Below are 20,687 nucleotides of genomic sequence, written 5' to 3'. Positions count from 1 at the left end.
GACGTTGGTTCGAACATCGCTGCTGGTGCATTTTTTTTTTTTTTTTGTCTCAGGTGTTGCTGAAGTCTGTTGCCAGAGAAGCGCGACGCGGCTCGTGGGTTATGTGCGCCTCCGCCTGGCCCGAAGGGGCAGGTGCGCAAGCTAAACAGCGTGTGGCCGCGACAGCGGCCAGTAGCGCGTGACCGAGACCCTGCCAACCGGCCATTGAGCGTTAGCGAAATGGCTGCACTCGCAAAGCGAGGGCGAAGCCACGATTAGGTTTCCGCGCCCGAAGGGCGCAGAGGGCCTTCACTGAGCAACAGGAAAATAATGTACTCACGTTTGTGGAAAGCCACATCTGGACTAGAGTCCCTAGATTTTCCCTGCTCTTCAACAGGGAAAAATCTAGGGACTTTAATCTGGACGTAACGATAGCGGTGACTACAGTTACGTCTGGACGTAACCCTAGCAACAGCCTTTTCGGTTTTAAAATGTGCTAAATCTCAAACGCGTCTTATGGCACCAAAGGTGATGCCATTCTTGCGCGAGCACTTTCGCATACAGTTTCATTTCTGCGAGACTAGGCCCGCCTCGAAAATTAACCTTCAGTCTATACAGAAGACGGCCCTCTTCCTCCTGTGCAAACGTTTCAGCGCAGTACAGCGCTAGAAACACTGTCACAGATGCATTCACAGCTGCAAAATTATGTAAATGTAAAGCAACCCCTTCAAGGATGCCACCACAGAAAAGCTCATCAAACGGCCATGATGAGTTGCGATTCCAAATTGTGACTTCGTGAATAAAAGGCACCACTCATCTTTTCACAATTCATCTTTAGAAAATAAAACTGCAACATTTGCGGTTTTATTTTCTAAATTTTGCACGACTCTGAGGTTGCACCTTTTGTTTACAGTGCCGTCGCATTACATCTAATACAGTAAAAGCTCGTTAATTCAACACCCGTTAATTCGGATAATTTGGACGGCTCTATTGATCTCGGCCAAAGTACATGTTAATCTATGGGACCAAAGCCTTCGTTAATTCGTCAGAATTCAGCTCCGCACCGCTTAACTTGGACAAATGCTGACGGCTGCCGCTACACAAAAGTGTGGTAAAGCAACGCTGGCACCACTGGAGTGAAACCAAAACCTGAGTGGCATCGCCATCGTTATCAACTGGTGGGGGCGATCGCAGCGTCATCAAACATCGGCGTCTTCTTTCTTCGCTCCACTGCGCCGCCGACACCATTTTCCCTTGTGTTGTCATGTCGGCACAGTCTCTTCTTGCGGAGTTCTCTCTTTTTTTTTTCCCGTTGTGACTGTGCATGCCACCACCATCGTGCGCTACAGTGATGGCAACGCTGGAAAAGCAGCAGAAGTACGAAGCGAAGAACTTGGCGACTAAAGTGGAAAATATGGCGACTAAAGTGGACTTCATTGCACCTCACGGGAAGCCTCAAAAGCGCTTTTGATATTAGAGGACGTCTGTCTGAGCACTTCTGACAGTTTGCGTGCTGCTGGCCATTTGGAAGAATTAAGAAAAATTGTAACGTCAGCTCGAATCTGCACATTTTAGAAAATGAAGGCATGCTCCTCCAACTTGATTTTAATGTTGTTTTTCCTGTTCATTCGTTAATACGGCATTTGGTTAATTCGGACATTTTTTCCGGTCCCGTGAAATCCGAATTAATGAGCTTTTACTGTACGGTGTCTTGCCGGCGGGTGCATCAAAGCCACCTTGTTTGCTGCAAGGGTGGAACCACGTGGCCTAGTCACAAATCCGTGCCAGTCAGCGACGTCCCTGAATTTGAGACAGGTTGCAGCGACTCCGTGAGGCAGTTTTTTGACTGACCCGATGTAGTAACTCTGACGGTCACCCATTCCATGATTTCTCTAGTTCACCCTGTGACACTGAATTCTCTTGAACATGCAATGTCACTTGTTGATGCTAGCTTTAACCCGCAGATCAACAATATTGTAGACCCAAGGAAAAACCACTCCTGTTCAAAACGCGCGCCTAACATGAGCTTGTTTCGCTAAATTTAGCAGCCAGAGGGCACATGCTCTTCATTCCAGTTGGTAAATAAGATGACAGAGGACGCCAGTTAAAGCCTTGTTGACAAGAATCTAGCGGTGTGCGGTTTGCTGACGTTCTCCACGACGATGGAATTCTGCCTCGGGTTTCAAGAGCTCCTACAAGGTAAGCAAACCGAAATTTTTTCAAACACGTAGAAAAAGGTATTAGGAACCTGCTGTATGAATATCGTGGTGTTGTTTAGCCGAGACGCTAAGAAAGCAGCCCGTTACTGCGGTCGACAAAATTGTTGAGCTGCCAGGCAAGGGTTGCGGAACACCGCGCGCGTTGTAGAATGGTATGGCTGCTGCATGGCTTGGTTCGCGCGCTTTTAGCGTTTTAATTACCGTATTTACTCGATTCTACCGCGCCCTCGATTGTAACGCGCACCCATTTTCCGCGACCCCCCCCCCCCCCCCCCAAAAGTAATACATTGATTGTAACGCGCACCCATTTTTCGTGAGAGAAAAGAACAAAAAAAAGTCCGTAGGAGTCAAACTTCGCACATTCAGAAGAAGAAGTATTTGGGTTTTACAGAACTGAAGTTTCAAAAAAGTAAAACACAAAGTCAAAAAGCAGGCCTTGCCGCTAAAACTGTCACCACTACGGCGGCGATGCGAGTCGCGTAGGATCAGTCCTCGTCGCTGTCGGACAACTCCTTGTCGCTGTCAACACTCTTCGATTTCGGGAAACCGGCCCTGCTTTGGTCCACTGAAACCTTTTCGTGAAGCTTTGCTGTAAAAAAATCTTCTGCTTCTGTTTGCGCCAGTCTCGCACGCACGTTTTCGGGAACTCCGAACTATATCCAAACGACCGCGATGCGGCCCGATTTCCGTCCGTCTCTCTGCACATGTAATAACTATTCTTTTAAATGCGGCATCGTGGTACACTCGTCGAGTATTGGAGTCGGCACTTCCATACCGTCGATGCGAACGCAGAACGGGATGACAATCTCCTCAGCACACGTACGAACTGAAAAAATGGCAGAAATGGCCAAGGCGCGTAGGAGGTGGCCATTTTGAAATGTCGATGGCAATACGATAACCGAGTTTCTTTTTTTTTTTTGGTACTCGATTCTAACGCGCATGCGATTTTTGGACTCGTTTTTCCGGAAAAAAGGTGCGCGTTAGATTCGAGTAAATACGGTATTGGCGCTTTAATATTTTTATCGCAGATAAAGCCCGATAAGCTATTGTGCGTGCAGTCAGAGCCACGAATACTCAGCCGTTTTTCACCATCAAAGCTTTGTGCCGCGAATATTGTATTTTACAAAGTGTAACGACGCGAGAGGGTTTTCGTAGAACTCACTGATCTTTTTCTTTGCAGGAATGGACAAAGACATCTTCTATGGAAAGCGCGGAACGGACAGGGGTGTTGCTCTTGTTCCGCTACATCCAAGTGACTCTGAACTTGACTCTAGTGATGATGACACAAGTGATGAAACTGTGCACGCTGATACCTCAGAAGCGCCACCAAGCCAGGACCATAGTGCGACCAGTAGCCCTGATCGCTCTATGACAGCCAGTCCAGAGCGTTGTAGACTATCATTGTCGGCTAGTAGGTCCTGCCCTCCATCAAAGAAAGCAAAATGCCGTAATCGCGTCCTTGTGCCCGTTTCAGACGATGAAGATGATTCAGACAAAGCAAGCAAAGTTCCCTCCAAAAAGCCAAGAAAGTGGGACAAGGTTGATATACCCAAAATACAAGTTCCAGAAAAAATTCATGATCCGGTTTACAAAGTGAAGTCACCTTATGCCTACTTCACGTATATGTTTACAGACAAGCTTGTGGACCTCATCACCTTTCAGACCAACCTGTACAGCACCCAAGAGCAAGGGAAGTCTATTGCAACAAATGCTGAAGAAATTCGCCGCTTTTTGGGCATTATGTATATCGCTTATGGGAGTGTACAAGTTTCCCTCACTCGAAGACTACTGGTCCCTAGATGGCCGATTTCCCCCAGTCGCCGATGTGATGCCCCTGAAAAGGTTTCAGGCAATAAGGCGTGACGTACACTTTGCCAATAATCTGGACAAAGGCACCAACAGTGACCGATTCTCGAAGGTGCGGCCCCTCTTTGAAAATCTTCGAGAGCAGTTTTTGAAGATTCCAGCAGAGCGTAAGCAGAGCATAGATGAGGTGATGGTTGCTTACAAAGGGACACGTGCTGGGAATCTACGGCAGTACGTGAGTAACAAGCCTGACAAATGGGGTTTTAAGATATTTTGCCGATCAAGCTCAACAGGAATCATTCACGACATGTTGCTCTACCAGGGCTCGAGCACATTTTTCAATGTGTCACTGTCCTCTGAGGAGCAGAGCCTCCTTCTTGGTGCAAATGTGGTACTGGCACTCTCGAGAACGATTGATGAACCTCAGCACTCAGTTCTCTTTTTTGACAACATGCAATGCCTTCTGATGATGCCCGGTACGACAACGTCAGCCACTGGCCAGTTGCACCTCTAGAACATGCCTTTGGTTCTCCGCCACAATAAGGAAACCAGACAAGAGGTCGCTGTGCCATGTGCCACAAGGGCATCTCTGGATTAAAGTGCGCAAAATGCGGTGTTTTCCTTTGCCTGAAGAGCAGAAAAAACTGCTTTCTGACATTTCACACCCGCTAGCATGTTTTTTGAAAAGTGATAAAAAAATCACCACAGTACACGTGTTAGAAGGCTCAATATATAAAAAACTTTTTTTGAGCCCCGCCTTTTTACCGTTAACTGGCAGATCAACAAAATTGTTGACCTCCTATATCTTTTTTAGTTTTTGATAAAACATCATGAAACTTGTTTTGGTAGTTCTGTGGCTGTTCTAGAGAAGAAATAAACCTGCAAGAAAATGTTTCCGCTGTTTATTCTAATCTTGCCAGTTAAAGGGTTAAGAGGGCAGGAAAGGCACCACCCAGATGACCAAAACACGGCAGCCAATTGCGTCTATGACTGAATAGTCCTGCTCCTGTTCTCAGCCATGTTTCCCCAAGGTGGGTTCACCGACCGTGCGGCTTATGATGTCAGCCTAGGTCACATGCTCATTGGTGCAGGTGTGCGTGCTCCTTTGAGATAGGTGGTGTGCCTTATACAAGTGCACGACTTATACACCAGAAAATACAGTCATCTTATGACCTTGCAGCTAGCGCCTCACTAACAGTTTCCATTTTGTCTTAACTTTCAGTCCGCATGTGCATCACTGCCATGATTAGCTACCCACTGGTACAAGTGTGCCTCACGAAACGTATTCTGTTGATGGATTTGATGCCTCAGGAAAAATAAACAAGATGCTGAAAGTTAGTGCTGTGTCCATGCCATTACTTCCTATGTTCTCTTGCACACTAAATATTTGCCACGCTCTTTAGACAAGCTGACTAGAGTGACCAAACAACACCATGTGAAAGCAGCAACACCTGGCCTCCGTACCTGCTGAGTCTTGGGCCTCTTGCGTGGCTGTGAGGAGCCCACACTGCTGGTGCTACTCTGGTTGGTGGCATCGCTGCAACTGCCAGGCGTCGGTGTCTGACGTGGCGGCGGCTGTTGCTGCAGCTGTAATTGTTGTTGTTGCTGCTGTAGCTGTTGTTGCTGTTGTTGTGGCTGTTGTTGTTGCAGTTGCTGCTGCTGCACCGTACTACTGGCCGTAGGGGCAGCCGCCCCCGAGAAGGAGGTGGGCATGGTCGGTGTGGCCGTGCTCGCGACCTGGTGGCTGCCACCGCTGTTCGACGTCGCGCCGGAAGATGGCATCGACACGCACGCGGTGGCGGCCGGGGTCGCCGGCCCGCTGCTGCCGTTGTTCTCGTCGCCACCGTGCTTGCGAACGCGTTGGTTGCGGTTGAGAGCCTGCGCACAGACAACACATGGCACAACGAGTTGAATGAGTTATGATAATCCAGTGAGATGAGCTGCGAACTGAGCCTAGTCAGTTGATGGTCCCACATTTTTGCAGAGTGCACCAAAATTCAAAGCTAGTGTGCTCCCTTCCATTTTGAATATTAAACTTCCTAAACTCCTACCTACCCTCATCTCATCTCCAATCTGCATTTGACCCCACACTGGTCACTGCCACAGAGTTGGAATTTGTTAATGCCACGCTAGGGCCTGTTACAAGCGTTTCGTTACCAGGACTTCTCAAGAATGGAACAACCTTCTTGGCATGCAACTGGAAGATAATACGAAGTTTCACACAGCCACAGCCGACTCCGTCGCTCCAAGCTTCACATGACATGAACAATTCTGTTGCCGCCTTGTTATTTTCTTGGGCATGCAGAGATCTTTAACCCACTGCCCTTTCTAACACCTTTGTTCTTGAAGGTACTGCTGTCAGCCTGCTTAACACAAACACTCTGCAGCACGGCCAGGACTGGCTTGGACTGATGCCACCACTGCGAAGTGTATCTCGGTATGTTTGCGGCGGTTGACGATAGCTAGAGCGATTGAAAGTGAGTGCACTCTCCCCGCTGGTCATACACGAGCGAAAGGCAAGTTGGCCAGTAAAAGCGAGCTGCACTCCAGATATTGTCAGCCACCGCAAACATACCAATACACACTTTGCAGCACTGACATCAGTCCTGGCCCCGCTGTGGAGCGTTCGTGTTAAGCGCGCTGATGGCTGTACAATGAAAACAAAATAAAAAACAAAAACTGAAATGGCACCCACACCATATGTAGTTATGACCCCATTTGTTTGCAATTAGTGAGCTGGGCTCAATCACACGTTTCTGATAGAAAGAGGCCCAAGGATGGACTCAGCTCGTTGATGAAGCTTTTGCACATTTACCAATACTGTAGATGGGTTGATTTCATCTCAATTCTTTGTTGTGCATCTGGTAGAGGGCAGGACACACTATTCATGAGGCAGCACAGGCGGGAGTGTCATGAGGCAGCACAGGCGGGAGTGACTTTAGTGTATTATCTTGTGCAGGCCCGTAGCCAGGAATTTTTTTCGGGGGGGGGGGGGGGGGGGGGGGGGGGGGGCACTTGATGAATACCTTGACTATTTCAGAAACACACATATTTTTATTATTTATTTTTGATAAAAACACGTACTTCACCAAAATTTTGGGAGGGGCCCGGGCCCCTAGGGCCGCCCCCTGGCTATGGGCCTGATGTGTGCACAAAGCACCCCTGCAAATAACTTGCACCTCTAACTACAATCCTCGGAATAATTAAATGATCCCTGCGTATCACTAGCACATTTCAGCCGTACAAATTAATTTTACACCTTGACAGAAATGCCCCCACAACTATGCCCAAAAATTGCAAAACCTTTATCTTTCACTTAGTTTCAGCTGCCACTGTCGGTCCCATGTCTTCACCCACCTACTGTCAGTTTCAGCCTTCACAGTCACTTTCTCTTTGTAGCAAAACCGCCATTTGGGCTAGTTCGTATCGATTCATCTTGAGAGTGAAGAAGGGGAGGCGCAATATAAAACAGGGATATGAAGAGAAGTGCGCCTGTGTTGTCAGTTTCCTCTTTATGTCCCTGTTTTATTTTGCGCCTCCCATTCTTTACTCTCAAGATGAACTTTCTCGTTGCACTGCTGTGAATACACCTTCTTTGCATTGTCGTGAAGCATTGCCATGAAGCCACCATGCACACCGACATTCATGTATGACTCGCACCCCGACTTTCTGCCTTTTTTAAAGGAGTTATACCTCAGAAAATATGATATTCAAGTCGGGAAAATAGAGCAGCCTGGCAGCCGGGGCCTTTAAAAATAACTTTAGCATTTTTTTTCGTGCAGCATTTGGATGGTAGTGTTGCAGCCAGGGTTAAAAAAAATTACACCATCTCCCACTAAAGGGAACCGTGTGGGGATGCAAAGAAGCGCATGGGTCGACTTAAAGTTCCGTTCATCACGGGCACCTTGCCCAATGTTAACGCGTCCTTGCAAGCGGAGCACACCATGAATTCACTGGAGTTGCTGTTGCTGTTACTCGTCCCGAACTCTTGTTGGAGCAAGTGACGCGGGTTCATCGCACGTCTGCAGAATCTTGTTCCCCGACGCCATCACGTGATTGCTGAGAGAGTGTAAGGGGGGAGAGGCCACAGCGTCTTACCCAGCCCCTTACACAGGCCTGAATGCGCTAGCGCGTGCCAGCGCATTCTGACTAGGATACAATGTGTTGGTTCATCGCGCGTCTGCAGAATCTCGTTCCCCGACGCCATCACGTGATTGCTGAGAGAGTGTAAGGGGGAGAGGCCACAGCGTCTTACCTTGCCCCTTACACAGACCCGAACGCGCTAGCGCGTGCCAGCACACATGGTTTTGTCTGCGTTATGCCAAGCTAGGACAGCATACGGCAGACCCGGGCCCCTAAAGTGCGCTGCACGTATCATCATCAAGGCAGTCGAAGGAAAAGAGGAAGAAGACTTCTCCATGGCGCGAGCGCACGCTCAGATGGCTATGCTGGGTGGTAGAAAGCGGACGGTCGCCAATGGAACTACGGACACGGCTCCGAGCAAAAGCTGCTTCGCATCTAAAAATAAACTTCAGAAGGGAGGACAATTGGGCATGTTGGTAGTTCATTGCACTGCAGAAGCCATAGCACACTAAACAAACACGAGACAAGATGAACACAGGACAAGCGCTCACTTTCAACTATAAGTAAGCGCTTGTCATGTGTTCATTTTGTCTCGTGTTTGTTTAGAGCGGCATGGTTTCTGAAGGATGACAAAAAATAAAGAAAAACAATGAAGTTGGTAAGGCATCCTTCTTCAGCAGCATGCTCATCGACGACTTAAAGGGACACTGAAGCACTTTAAAAAGAAACGAGGTTATCGTGTCATGTTAAGTAATTTCGTGCGGCAAACTTGAAAATCAAGTCGAAAATTTGCATAGACCAACGCAAATAACTTTACTTTGCTGAAAACGAGCAACAGGTGCATTTGGGCGGCATCGCGAGTCTTGCCGCCGCCTGTGATTGGTCGAAGCTCCGTGACATCATCGGCGGTATCGTGAAGACAGCTGACGGCGTGTGCCAGCAGGCGATGCCGTGTATTTTTTTTTTGTTGTTGTTGAAATCGGCGTGTAGTTGCTGTTATGGCAAAATCTGGCAGTCGTAATGAGTTCACTGTATATTCGTACATGCTCAAGCCGGCTGCCACTGTAAGAGCGACGACCGAAGATGCTGCCAGCGCCGATGATGTGGCACAAGAAAGTGTGTCCCAATCGGTAACCTTCACCCACGTCGTAAACATGGACTGGTACGTGCAAGATGCATGTTAGTGCTTAATTTCATTGCATTAAATTGATAGAAATGATACGTTCAGCTGTAGATATTAAATCCGATAAGGAACAGCAGCATTGGCACTCGCTTTTAGCCGCATATTGGCAGGGTCCGCGCTGCGCGCGCACATCGTGCGACAACATCAGCTGTTCGTGAATTTCACTGCTCAAAGTGCAGTGTTGTTGACGCAATCAGTATCACACTTCGCAGCGGGCAAGAAGCATGTGATGAGTCAGCGTGCTATCGCGCGAGAGAAAAAACACAAACAAAAGCACACGAGAGCAGCTCTTTGCCGCAGTGGTGACATGTGTTTCGAACTGTGCTGCAATCTTGCGCAGTGGCGTAGCCAGGGGGTGGGGGGCACACCGTGCCCCCCCCCCCCCCCCCCCCCCCGCAAAAAAGAAAATTTTGTTTACCATAGCATATAGAGCACAAAATGACCCTCGACCACATCTTCCTCCCCGGCCCCCATTTCAGATGAAAGAGGTGCCCCCCATTCCCCCCCAAAACAAATATCTGCCTACGCCCCTGATCTTGCACATGGATAGTTTGGCTCATACATTGCAGTCTGTTTACAATGTCGTCGCTTTTTCGAAATTCTGGCCAGTACTACAATGATGGTGTGTTGAAATGCAAACGGTATATTAGCTGCGTCATAAGTATACGACTGTCGTGTAGAGTACCCGATTTCGGGATCTCATCGTAAGCCATATCAAAGCGTTTAACACGGAAGCACCTTACGTCCTGGCCGAGGGCCCCCTCAGGTGCGGGAACACAGAACGAACAGCGTCGCTGTTCAGTCGCATAGACTTGATCGTCAATCGCAGCGGCTGCATCAGCGACAGGCTTCGTACGTAGTCGCTGTCACGGAAGTGCTTAGAGCACAGCACACTTCTTCTCGTAGGTTTGAAGTCTTTCCTTCTAACTCCAGTGACCAATTTTGCAGCCATCTTCTGATCCCATGAAACTTATGAGAATCGACCTCATCGCGACTGAAAGTGTCGTAGCAGCCATATGCCACGCAGTACTGCGGCATCACGAGTCTGCTTCATCCCCCGACAAACACAACTAGAGAATGTCGGACAACAAATATCTCCAATCGAAACAAGAGAATGGTGTAATGGCAAGAAACCCCTGCGAACTGGCACAACTGATGCTTCGCTAGGCAGCAGGTGGCAGCAGAAACAAGGAACAAACTAAAGCAAACAGGCCCTGGTCGTTCCTGTCAATGACGTCACCTCTCCACGTTTCTCTCTCTGCCGTCCTCCTCCCCTGCGCTCCGCGCGCGTTCCCTCGGCCAAAGACTGCTAGCTTATAGTGCCGTTGTTTAGTCGAACATCGTGAAAAAGACCTTCGCAACCATATTGTATGAGGTCGCAGATACTGAATTTGCAATAAATTCGCGAATTCAGAACCGCTTCAGTGTCTCTTTAATGGCTGTGTTCCAATACAGAAAGACAACAGAACGTGCATAGTGCATGTCCTGTTTTTTATGTTTTTCCTTTCTGTCATTTCAGCACTATGACCACAAGTACTGCAAAGAACCAACTAGCCCAAAGATCTGTACTTATAATACACTTGCAGAGGGAAAAAAAATTCCACATGCTCTATGCTCGTGTGTCCAGAGTGCATGTGCCCTAGTGTTCACTAGTGCGCGCTATGGGCACTAGCAAAGGTAAGCACAGTAAACAAAACTCCAGCGCTGGTGTGTGTCCCTTCTTTGCCTCTGTCCTTGTTCATTTTGTGCTGAAACCACTCAACTACATCCAACTTGCCCAAATTTGTCAGTTCCTCTCCCTCCCAAAATATACATTTCTGCTGGGTACTCAGTTGGACACCCCCTTACCAAAATCCTGGTCGATCCAGGCTTACTCGGACTAAAAGACTGATAAAAATTATACTCAGCCACACTCAGCCGAACTCGCTCGGCTCACAGGATTGTCTGAGCGAGTTGAATCACGAGTCTGTCAACCTATGCGCACTAGTGAACTTTGGGAAGCACGGCAGCATTCCCCGGTGTCTTTCCTTTTTTGAGGTGCGCCAGCTTCAAGCGCACGTTACCAGTTTTGCCGAGCACGGAGCCCGTCATCCCAGCCTAACCTGCATGCGCATGCCTTCCTCGATGCTGTGTGCCAGGGCCTGCGAGTGCTGCCGGTTCAGCTTGGCGAGCACGCGCTCCTGGTGCGCCTCGTACTCGTCCCGGCTCGGGTAGATCTTGGCGATGAGCATGTCGAAGTTGGGGTCCGCTCGCAGCGAGCGTTTGGACACCAGCTTCTTGCGGCAAGTCGGGCACTCCTGCGCAAAGAGGTGCAAAAGTCAGAAGCAATAAAGTCTATTGTATAGCCTGATACTCTGCACTAACACTGTGATGCCATATGGAAATTACATGCTTTGTAAGTATGTTATGATATCTATTATAAGTGTTTTGATATGTGCTATAAAATATGTGCTTCAACAGTGATGCTTCCTTTCCTTATGTTTCATTAATGCACTTGTTTGTTTAATTACATGCCTCGTAATTCTGATATGACATCTGTTATAGGTGTTTTAATATGTGCTGTGAAATGATAGGTGTTTCACTAGTGATGGTTCCTTTCTTATGTTTCACTAATGCACATTTCTGTTTAATCTGATTTTAATCCACTCATGTAATAGCCCATCAAGGGCTGACAGTATCAATAAATAAATAAATAAATAAATAAATAAATAAATAAATAAATAAATAAATAAATAAATAAATAAATAAATAAATCGGAGCAATGATATACATTTTGACTGCCTTTTGTAGAATGGACCTTCTCCTGCACACAGTTTTGCAAGTACAGCCAAAACTCTAATGCGGACTCTGTTTACATCTACGTGCAATGAACACGATTTTGTAACCTGTACTGAATAGTAGGTACTGCTTTGTGTTCTTTGTTTCTATTGGTTGCTAGAGTGTTTCCTGTAGCTGCTTTGCTACCTGGGGTGGCACGGCCAAGAGAGGCAATTACTCAGCCTTAGTCGTGTGCCCCAAGGCAATTTTGTATCGAATTTGCCTTCAATAAACCAATCCAATCCAATGGTAGTTTGCACATGTGTGGTGCGGGCAACAAGTGGTGCACCGCGTTTTTTTTTGTAGGCACGGCGCTATAACAGTGCGACAGGAGCAAACAGTGTGACACATGGCGTCACAAGGCTACAGATCACCTTGAAAGAAGGAAAAAAAAATAATAAAGAAGGCGTGAAGCCAAGCCTACGAAACTGTCTATCGGAGTGTGGGAGATGACTGCGGAGGCCACGGAGGTCACAAGTTTTAATTTCGGCGACTCCCTTCAGGAGGCACTGATCTGATCCTGAAAAGGTCCACTGTGAGCCACTAGCTTACGGCTGAAAAGAAAATGCTCAAACCGTCAAAGCAGCTTTCTTAAAAAAGGTTTACAAGAATCAAAAAGATTGTGAACACCAAGTGTTTGAGTGAATTTGATGTGGAGGGGCAGGTGATTCTGCACGGTGACCACGATAATACAGCTGCACTCTGCACTGATAGCACTCGCGTTTCTGGCTGACACGCAATTCCATCACTGTGCTGGAAAAACCCTCCCTACTTGTGGAATTTAGACCCCTGTGAGAAATTTTTTTTTTGTTCTCAAAACTAAAAAACTAGCATTCTTGCAGCAGCACTCAAGGATGCCCCAGGATGAACTTTCTTGTAACTTTGGTCCAGAATTAGGTTGAAATTTATTAAATTCGGCCCATATAAAGGGAAGCCAAAATGAAAGATCTGTCAAGTTGGCCTCAGTGCTTTCAGGAAGGTCGTGAAAAGACCAAGGATAATCAGTTCTCCCTTCTACATGTGCAAAGTTGTGCACAGAAATTGCGTTCTTCCCATTTGGTAAGACTGATAGATGACAGTTCTACATAAGAGGGGCTTGCTCGGTAAAGTTGTCCACTGCCACTGTTGTGACAACTTTGGAAACAGAAATGGGAACCATCGTTAAAGGCGCAACACCACACAACACAAGAGAAGACCAGACGAGCACAGGCGCAAACTAACAACTGATTTATTGAAGGCAGATCTCCAGGCATATATACCAACAGGCTGCGCAGGCGCAATGTCACAGCAATCCTCGGAAAACATCAAAAAACATAAAAAATATCGCGAAAGAAAATCAATTTCAGCTTTGTAAAGCGCAATGGAAGTGTCGCTGACACACGCCTCACCTGCTTTCCTGATTAGAAACGCTTCTAACGTTTCACGTGAAACGTTAGAAGCGTTTCTAATCAGGAAAGCGTAACGGGAAAGCGTAACGTGAAACGTTAGAAGCGTTTCTAATCAGGAAAGCAGGTGAGGCGTGTGTCAGCGACACTTCCATTGCGCTTTACAAAGCTGAAATTGATTTTCTTTCGCGATATTTTTGATGTTTTTTGATGTTTTCCGAGGATTGTTGTGACGTTGCGCCTGCACAGCCTGTTGGTATATATGCCTGGAGATCTGCCTTCAATAAATCAGTTGTTAGTTTGCGCCTGCGCTCGTCTGGTCTTCTCTTGTGTTGTGTGGTGTTGCGCCTTTAACGATGGTTCCCATGTCTGAACACCAACTAGCCCAACAGTCAACTCTCTTAAAGTATTGGAAACAGAAAGCGGTTAAGCCAGAGTGGTACCAAAACAGAACTTCCGAACAAATGTGCGGCCAGGAACAATGATTGAAAAACTTTGAAGAATGTGATGAATTCTTGCAAAGGGTAATTACAGATGACAACTAAGCTCCAGAATACAACATGATTCTAGTTGCTTAGCAAAGAGTGAAAGAAAGAATGGGCCATACTTGTTGCCTTCGCATTAACTTCTTTAACACATCCTGACAACAACAACTTAAAGCCTTATTTTGCATGCACAATAAAGTTAACAAATTATCTTCAAGTGAAGCTTTTATAGCTCACAGATTTCAGAAGCAGTGTCATAAGCGAAAAAGCCGGCACCAGCAAGCGTGCAGAAATGCGGCTCTCAAAGGTGTGCCGGTCACATGCGTATTCCTATGCGCCGTTTTCCAAGAATTGATGCTCTCTCGATCATGGGCTTGTTGGTGATCAGCCGTTTCTGACATGGCAATCTCATCTTTTGTCGACGTTATCTGTCATTTCACAGTGCCATATTTCATTGTTGCCAGTATATGAATGCACGACTTCGTTGTTGCCTGCAGCAACTGAAGTGTTGCGCTGCTAAGCACGTGAATGAAGCTCCAATTCTGGGCATGGAGGAAGGAAACAGTTAGGAGGGAGCATTTCGCAATGCAATATAATGAAAGAAAAGTAGTCGGTCAGGCATGCACATGCCAGTCTTCGCTTTCCCCCCATTGTCCTGATAAGGCTAGGCCTCTTGATTTTTTTTTTTTCCATTTATGGTACAAGATTCGAATGTATTAACTGTGCATGACTTCACACCTGATTGCGTGTCTACTTCAACACACAGTCGTGTCTCTTTAGAACTTTTTCAACCATCCATGGTTTTCACTGAATGATTGTCTGTGGAAGCACATGGCATTTTAACAATAGTAGGCTCGAAATTCCTAGAAGGGCTTAACTCTCGTTGGTTTTCGTTGTGTATGTACCATACCGAATCGATTCAAGAGAACCCTTAGAAACGTTAATACCTGCTGGCTGGAGTGTATTGAACTTGTGAATAAGGTATGACTCTGTATATTTTCTGTCTCTTGGGGACCGGAAGTTTGACTGAAGTATGTAAAGTTTGAGATCTTCGAAGTTGTGACCTGCTACATTAAAATGCTTTGCCGTTGCATTGGGTAACTTCTTCGCCGTGTCCGCACGATGCCCGTTTAATCTAACATTAACAGGTTGTCCCGTTTCGCCAATGTACCATTTTTGACAATATGAACACTCAATCATGTAGATAACGTTTGAACTAGTGCAGGTAAAATTAGATTTTATGTGGTGGACGTAATCACTTCCGGTGCTTTGAACTATAACGTCATCTTGAAGGTGTTTACAAGTCATGCATCTTGGACGAGAACAAGGTGTTATGTGGGCAGCAGAATGAGGGTTTACTTTTGCATGCACTAACATGTCCTTAAAATTACTATTGCGGCGATACACGACCTTTGGTACTGCGGGAAACGCTTTTCTAAGGCGCTCGTTGCTTGCCAGTATTGGGCAATACTTACGGAGGATATTATTTATGTTTGGTAGCACATTTGAGTATTTGGTTATAAATACTGGCAGCTGGTTGGGCTGTGCTACGGGGGCCCTTGGAGCTAGTGATGATTTCCTATCTAATTGACACGCTTCGTTGTAGACCTTGTTTAGAGCATCTTGCGGGTAATTTAACTAATGTTTCCTTTAGGTTGCTTAAGTGGTGAACATAGTCGTTGTCATCGCTACAGAACCTTCTTATACGCCTCGCCTGTCCTACAAATATCCTTTGTTGGTTTTCTGTAAAGCGTCGTCTTTAATTTCCCTGCTTCAAAAGGTACCACCGTGTCTAGGCAGTTAATTTCACTGGAAGAATGGTGCATGGTGAATTTAATACTAGAATGAAACTTGTCACAGTGGCTAATGAATACGTTTAGTGTACTTACGCCATGTTCCCAGATGATAAATATGTCGTCTATGTAACGGAGATAGGTGGAAGGCTTCACTGGACATGATTCCAACAGCTCTGATTCTAGCTGTCCCATAAAAATGTTGGCGTATGTTGGCGCAAAAGGGGGTTCCCATACTAGTGCCGAAAGTTTGCAGCCCCTTTTGCTCAACAACACTACCCTCTGTAAGCCAACACCAGCACTCAAGGTAATTAAAAAGAAAGAATGCCTCCTTTGCCTTTTCCACTGGCAAAGCAAGTTTGGCCACTGGGCCATGACGTACTCCCGTATCTAGAGATCGCATCCGGCGCTTGCAGTAGACAAAAGATTTGAGATTTGTAACTGGGACGACTATCTGCTTGGGGCTACGCGAGTCACACGTGACACACGCGTTGAGATGCGTGTCGCACATCTCTGGCATCTCATCTGCCTTTGACAAGGCGTCACATATCGGCATCGTCCTCTCGACACGGGCTACCGATTACGCCGTTCTGCGTGCTCGTGTCATGCGCTGCTGCAACCTCGCTTACTCAAACGAGCTTCGCGCGCCTTAAGAATGCAACGTTGCGTCGAATATGCGGCATACTTTTTTCTTTTCCTCCAACTCTATCGGGGCGCTCAGCACGAGGCGCGTCCACCGAAACGATCGGCGCGTCTGAACGCCGCGGCACGGAGCGACAGCCCCCGCTGCTGTCTTCGCGGGGGATCGCCGCCTTATCGCGTCGAAAGCGTCAGCTGGTCTCCCGGGGCTCGCGGCGCAAATTTAGCCCGCAGCTGAAGGCGGACGAGCGCACGGTCGATTGTTTACAGCGAACAAGCCACGCGCGCCGTAGTGGTTCGAGGCGGCAAGCAAGCGGCGCGCAGTGGCAGTGCGTGCGCGCTGCCGGCACGACTGAAAAAGCGAGGCCACAGCCCTCTCACCTTGTTGCCGCTGCGCAACGCCGTGATGATGCACTCCTGACAGAAACGGTGCAGGCACTCCTTGGTGGTCATGGTGTTTTTGAGCATGTCCAGGCAGATGGGACACATGAGCTCGCTGTGGAGGCTGCGCGGCGACACGGCGATCTCGGTGCTGTCCGTGATGACGTCCTGAGGCGTCCGGTTCATCTCGTACAGGCTCAGTTCCCACGTTCGGTTCGTCGCCTGGGTGTCCGACGACGACATCTTGGCTGCTGGGACACTGTCGGAAGCGCAACCGGTCTGTGCCGCTGCTACACCGCCGTGCAGCTAGCAAACCGCGGGCTATGAACACCAAACACAAGGGCCAAGCCGCAGCCTCCGAGTCCCACCGCTGCTGCTGTCGCTGCTGTTGCTGTTCGCTGAAGCACGCTCGCCACACGAAGGCGCCACGAGCGATGCTGCGAATGACTGCGATGATGATAGCGCTAATGCAGTACAGATCGCACGTTGCTGGCAGGTTTCGTTTCATTATTAGTTATTCGATTCTCAGGAACGGGTCAGCGAATGTCAAAAACAATTTATTTAGCCGCTGTTTCTGGGCATACGCGAGGCGAAGTAGTAGCATAGGTGTTCTCTGGAAGTAGTGATATCAACTTTCGATCCTTCATCCCAAGGGTGTGCTGCAAACCGCCTTCGCACTAAAATTTCGAAATCGTGTTCATATTATCATAAATTGCGAACGCAAATCAAATAGCGATGCGAAAAGAAAAATTCGGCAGATCCCACGTACCCTGGGAGTCGATGTTATGCGAAGCATGCGGCGGGAAGGCGACAGTAACGTATTTTTTACTGAGTGAAACGTTACAAAATGACGCTAAAGATTTGTATAAATTTTATACGCACACATTTATGTTGAAGAGCCGCATATGTGTTATATAAACGGTTGTTTACAATTGGGTAACGCTGCCAACGGCAACGTGGGTATTACCAATACCAGAAGCGGTAAGCTCATATGTAGTGCTTGTGCCTTATGATGGAGAACGCACGCACGTTTCACGAACCCGTGCGCATGTGTGGAAGAAGTTCTTGACAGTTCTTGAACAAGGTCATCATCACCGTGGTCAGCGAGCACCAGCAGCTGGTCATGATTAGTTAAATCGTGGATGCCTCAATCATTTCGCCGACAAATTGTCTGTCGATAGAGCCGGTAACATGTCGCAAAACCTGAAGTCACCGTTCACGTTGGTGAGGTATAGGCCGCCGAGGCTGGTAGGCCTGGATACTGCTAGGAGACGCATCAGTGGATGGCGCTTGTCGTAATCGCAGGCTATCTGGGCGTATGTGGCCTACGTAGCCTAGTCTACAAAGCGGCTGTCAGTCAATCTGGCATCATCCTCGGTTAGCATGAGGCCATCGCCCCGCCTCGTAAGAAATAAAGATGACACTGCGTCGCTCTGGCGGACTAAGTGCACTTCACGGTGCGATGATGTGAATATAATACGTAACTTTAGTTGATGTATTTCTCGGGGTCGAGCAATACTTGAATATAGCTTGCTGAATCATAGCAATGCAACTGTAATGTTTATTAGACTGCTATAAAAGCGGAGCCAACACTGGAACCACAGACGTTAATCTGATATGACGCCTGTATCGTAGGAGTACACATCGTAAGAGTATGATGTGGTGTTTATTGCTTTCTTGCAAAATTAGATAGCCGGCACCACAACCACAACGACGTTGCACCGACATTACGCCAGCGTAGGCTGTTTTTCCAAACCAGTTTATAGACCTGGCGTGGCTCTGTGGTAGAATGCCTGATTCCCACTCAGAATGCTTGGGTTCGATTCCTGCTGGCATCCTAATTTTCAATCTTTACATTCTTCGGTTCAACGCTGCCGATGTCAGTTTTTCCTAACGTTCTCGCATTTAGGTTATCACTGTCTGTTCTCGCCGTTCCTGGGTAGATATAAACTGTCAATCACCTGTGGCGCATACCCGTACACCGCGGCCCCTGGTAAACGGGTATGTGCCACCCGTGTCTGGAGGAAAGGGTTTGACGACGTACGCGACAGGATTTTCACGTTATTTATGTCATGACCCAACAGTCATATTCGTCAAATCCTCTTGCCCTCCCATGCCAATTTTGGTCTACACCAAGTTAAGGATGCGGTCATGAGAGCACCCAGACGTAGGCGGCTAGATAGATAGATAGATAGATAGATACGTAGATAGAAACGCCAAAAGTGCCAAAGGTTCGCTAAGAAATGCTCCACATTTCAAACAGTCGAAAGTTGTCGAATATTCGTCTTGGTATCCCTGGCGGCCGATGCCGGCAATGCTGAGGGGCTGAGGCAGCAAAAAGCTCTGAAGCTCCGTCATGTCCGTTTGGTCAGTGCCGGGTGCCTGTCCCCCGTACCCCGTCCTACTTCGCGCTGCACCGCTTTAGCAAAAATGGAAAACCAACAAGAACTAGCCCAAGCCGCTGCTCTACTGGTGGATTGGCCTAGTTATAGGAGGGAGCCTTACATTCTCCCTCTTTTTTTGGAGACACGTGCTCCCCAGAAGGTGTTGGCTCCCCGCATTTTTCTAAGATATGGCAAACATTTGCACAAAGGGGAAATAAAAATCTCCTCCCCGAACTCTACCTCTCTCCACATATCGTCGCCTTTTTATTGCGTCCCTATGCACATTCCCAACAAAGGCTTCTTATGGCTTCTTTGGCGCCGCCATAATCCCCTTTCTGCTGTTGTAAGCTTCCAAAAATGCCCAGCCGAGCAGCGACGTCAGCCTTTGTACTTTCGCTCAAGAGTTCAGAAAAGAGGAGCTCGACATGTGGCAAATAATCTGTGAAACCATGCAGGAAAGCCGTCTCACATTTTTTTGCAAATCGTCCGATGGATGACTTGCAAAATTCTGCGAGACGGCTTTCATATATGCAAGGGATTTTTTTGAACCAAGCACTCGTTCACCGACTGCTTTTCTCGCTACTCGTGATTTTGCCGCTCCTAATTGACCGATTTCAAAAATCATACTGCGCATGCGCCAAACCATCGCGACGCGAGTCCCCCTTGCGGCGAATCGACCCAACTAGTCTCGGTTGGAAAGCAAAGCAGACGCTGCGGCAGTGACGGCAGCGTGCGCAGTTTCTCTGCGGGTATACTGTACGCTGTACGCGTGATTTTTCCAAGCATGCCTGCAAACTGTGTTGCTTTCGGGTGCACACAATACTATTACGGAAAAGGAAACTCTAGCTTCTTCCGTTTTCCATCGGCGAAAGTGAGTGCGAATAGAAGGGCTCTGTGTGAATAGAAGGCCGTCGTGCCGACGTGAAGATGGTTTGTTACGTCGGCTGTAATCCGTCACTCACATTCTGCGCGCTAGCGTAAGCGCCGGCGCTGCACGTTTTTCAGGCGCTTCCCCCGGATTGTTAAGACAGTGGGAGTCGATGTTGCACACTTCTCTTTATGTTTTGGTGTATGCGATTTTTTCATCGGGTAGTGGCCCGAGTTGCACAGGGTCACATTGATATAATTTTATACCCGTCATTGGGGAGGGGGGGGGGGGGGGTATGAAGCCGAACGGCCGAACTGCGCACTGTGTTTCGTCATACCAGAAACGTGTCATTGCTCTACTTTGATATCCAACATTGCGGTTTATTAGCGTTACCGCTGATACACCTTAACATGACTGTATAGTTGAAATGAATGGATTTAAATGAAATGATTATTTCTACATTAATATACAAGGACAGCAAACATTTGCCCCACCTTAGGCAAAGGCTAGTCGAAGGTCCAGTGAATGAGCGTGTCAGGTAAATGCCAGTACAGCAAGGAATAAAGAGCAAAAGTAATTGTTGAATGCAATGAAACTGTTTTATTGTGAAACAGCACAGACTTTATTCGAATACAAAGAACTTGTTCGCACAAATAAACAATTTC

The 20,687-nt window shown here is 47.5% G+C and overlaps 1 protein-coding gene across 1 annotated transcript in view; it reads right to left on the bottom strand.

The window, feature by feature from the left end:
* The window catches only part of LOC119399377 (E3 ubiquitin-protein ligase RING1), a 37,584-nt gene extending 20,451 nt beyond the window's left edge, over window positions 1-17,133 (bottom strand). The window contains exons 1-3 of the mRNA XM_037666189.2: window positions 16,771-17,133; window positions 11,373-11,567; window positions 5,469-5,882 (exon numbers count right to left, since the gene is read on the bottom strand). Of these exons, the coding sequence (XP_037522117.1) occupies window positions 5,469-5,882; window positions 11,373-11,567; window positions 16,771-17,013 (852 nt within the window). The 5' untranslated portion in view covers window positions 17,014-17,133. The remainder of the gene's footprint in view (window positions 1-5,468; window positions 5,883-11,372; window positions 11,568-16,770) is intronic.
* Between the last annotated feature and the right edge of the window lie 3,554 nt (window positions 17,134-20,687).

The sequence above is a fragment of the Rhipicephalus sanguineus genome, chromosome 7 (assembly GCF_013339695.2).
Source record: "Rhipicephalus sanguineus isolate Rsan-2018 chromosome 7, BIME_Rsan_1.4, whole genome shotgun sequence".
Classification (NCBI taxonomy): Eukaryota; Metazoa; Arthropoda; class Arachnida; order Ixodida; family Ixodidae; genus Rhipicephalus; species Rhipicephalus sanguineus.
The sequence above is the reverse complement of the archived record's forward strand: the minus strand, read 5'-3'. Positions and strand labels throughout refer to the sequence as shown.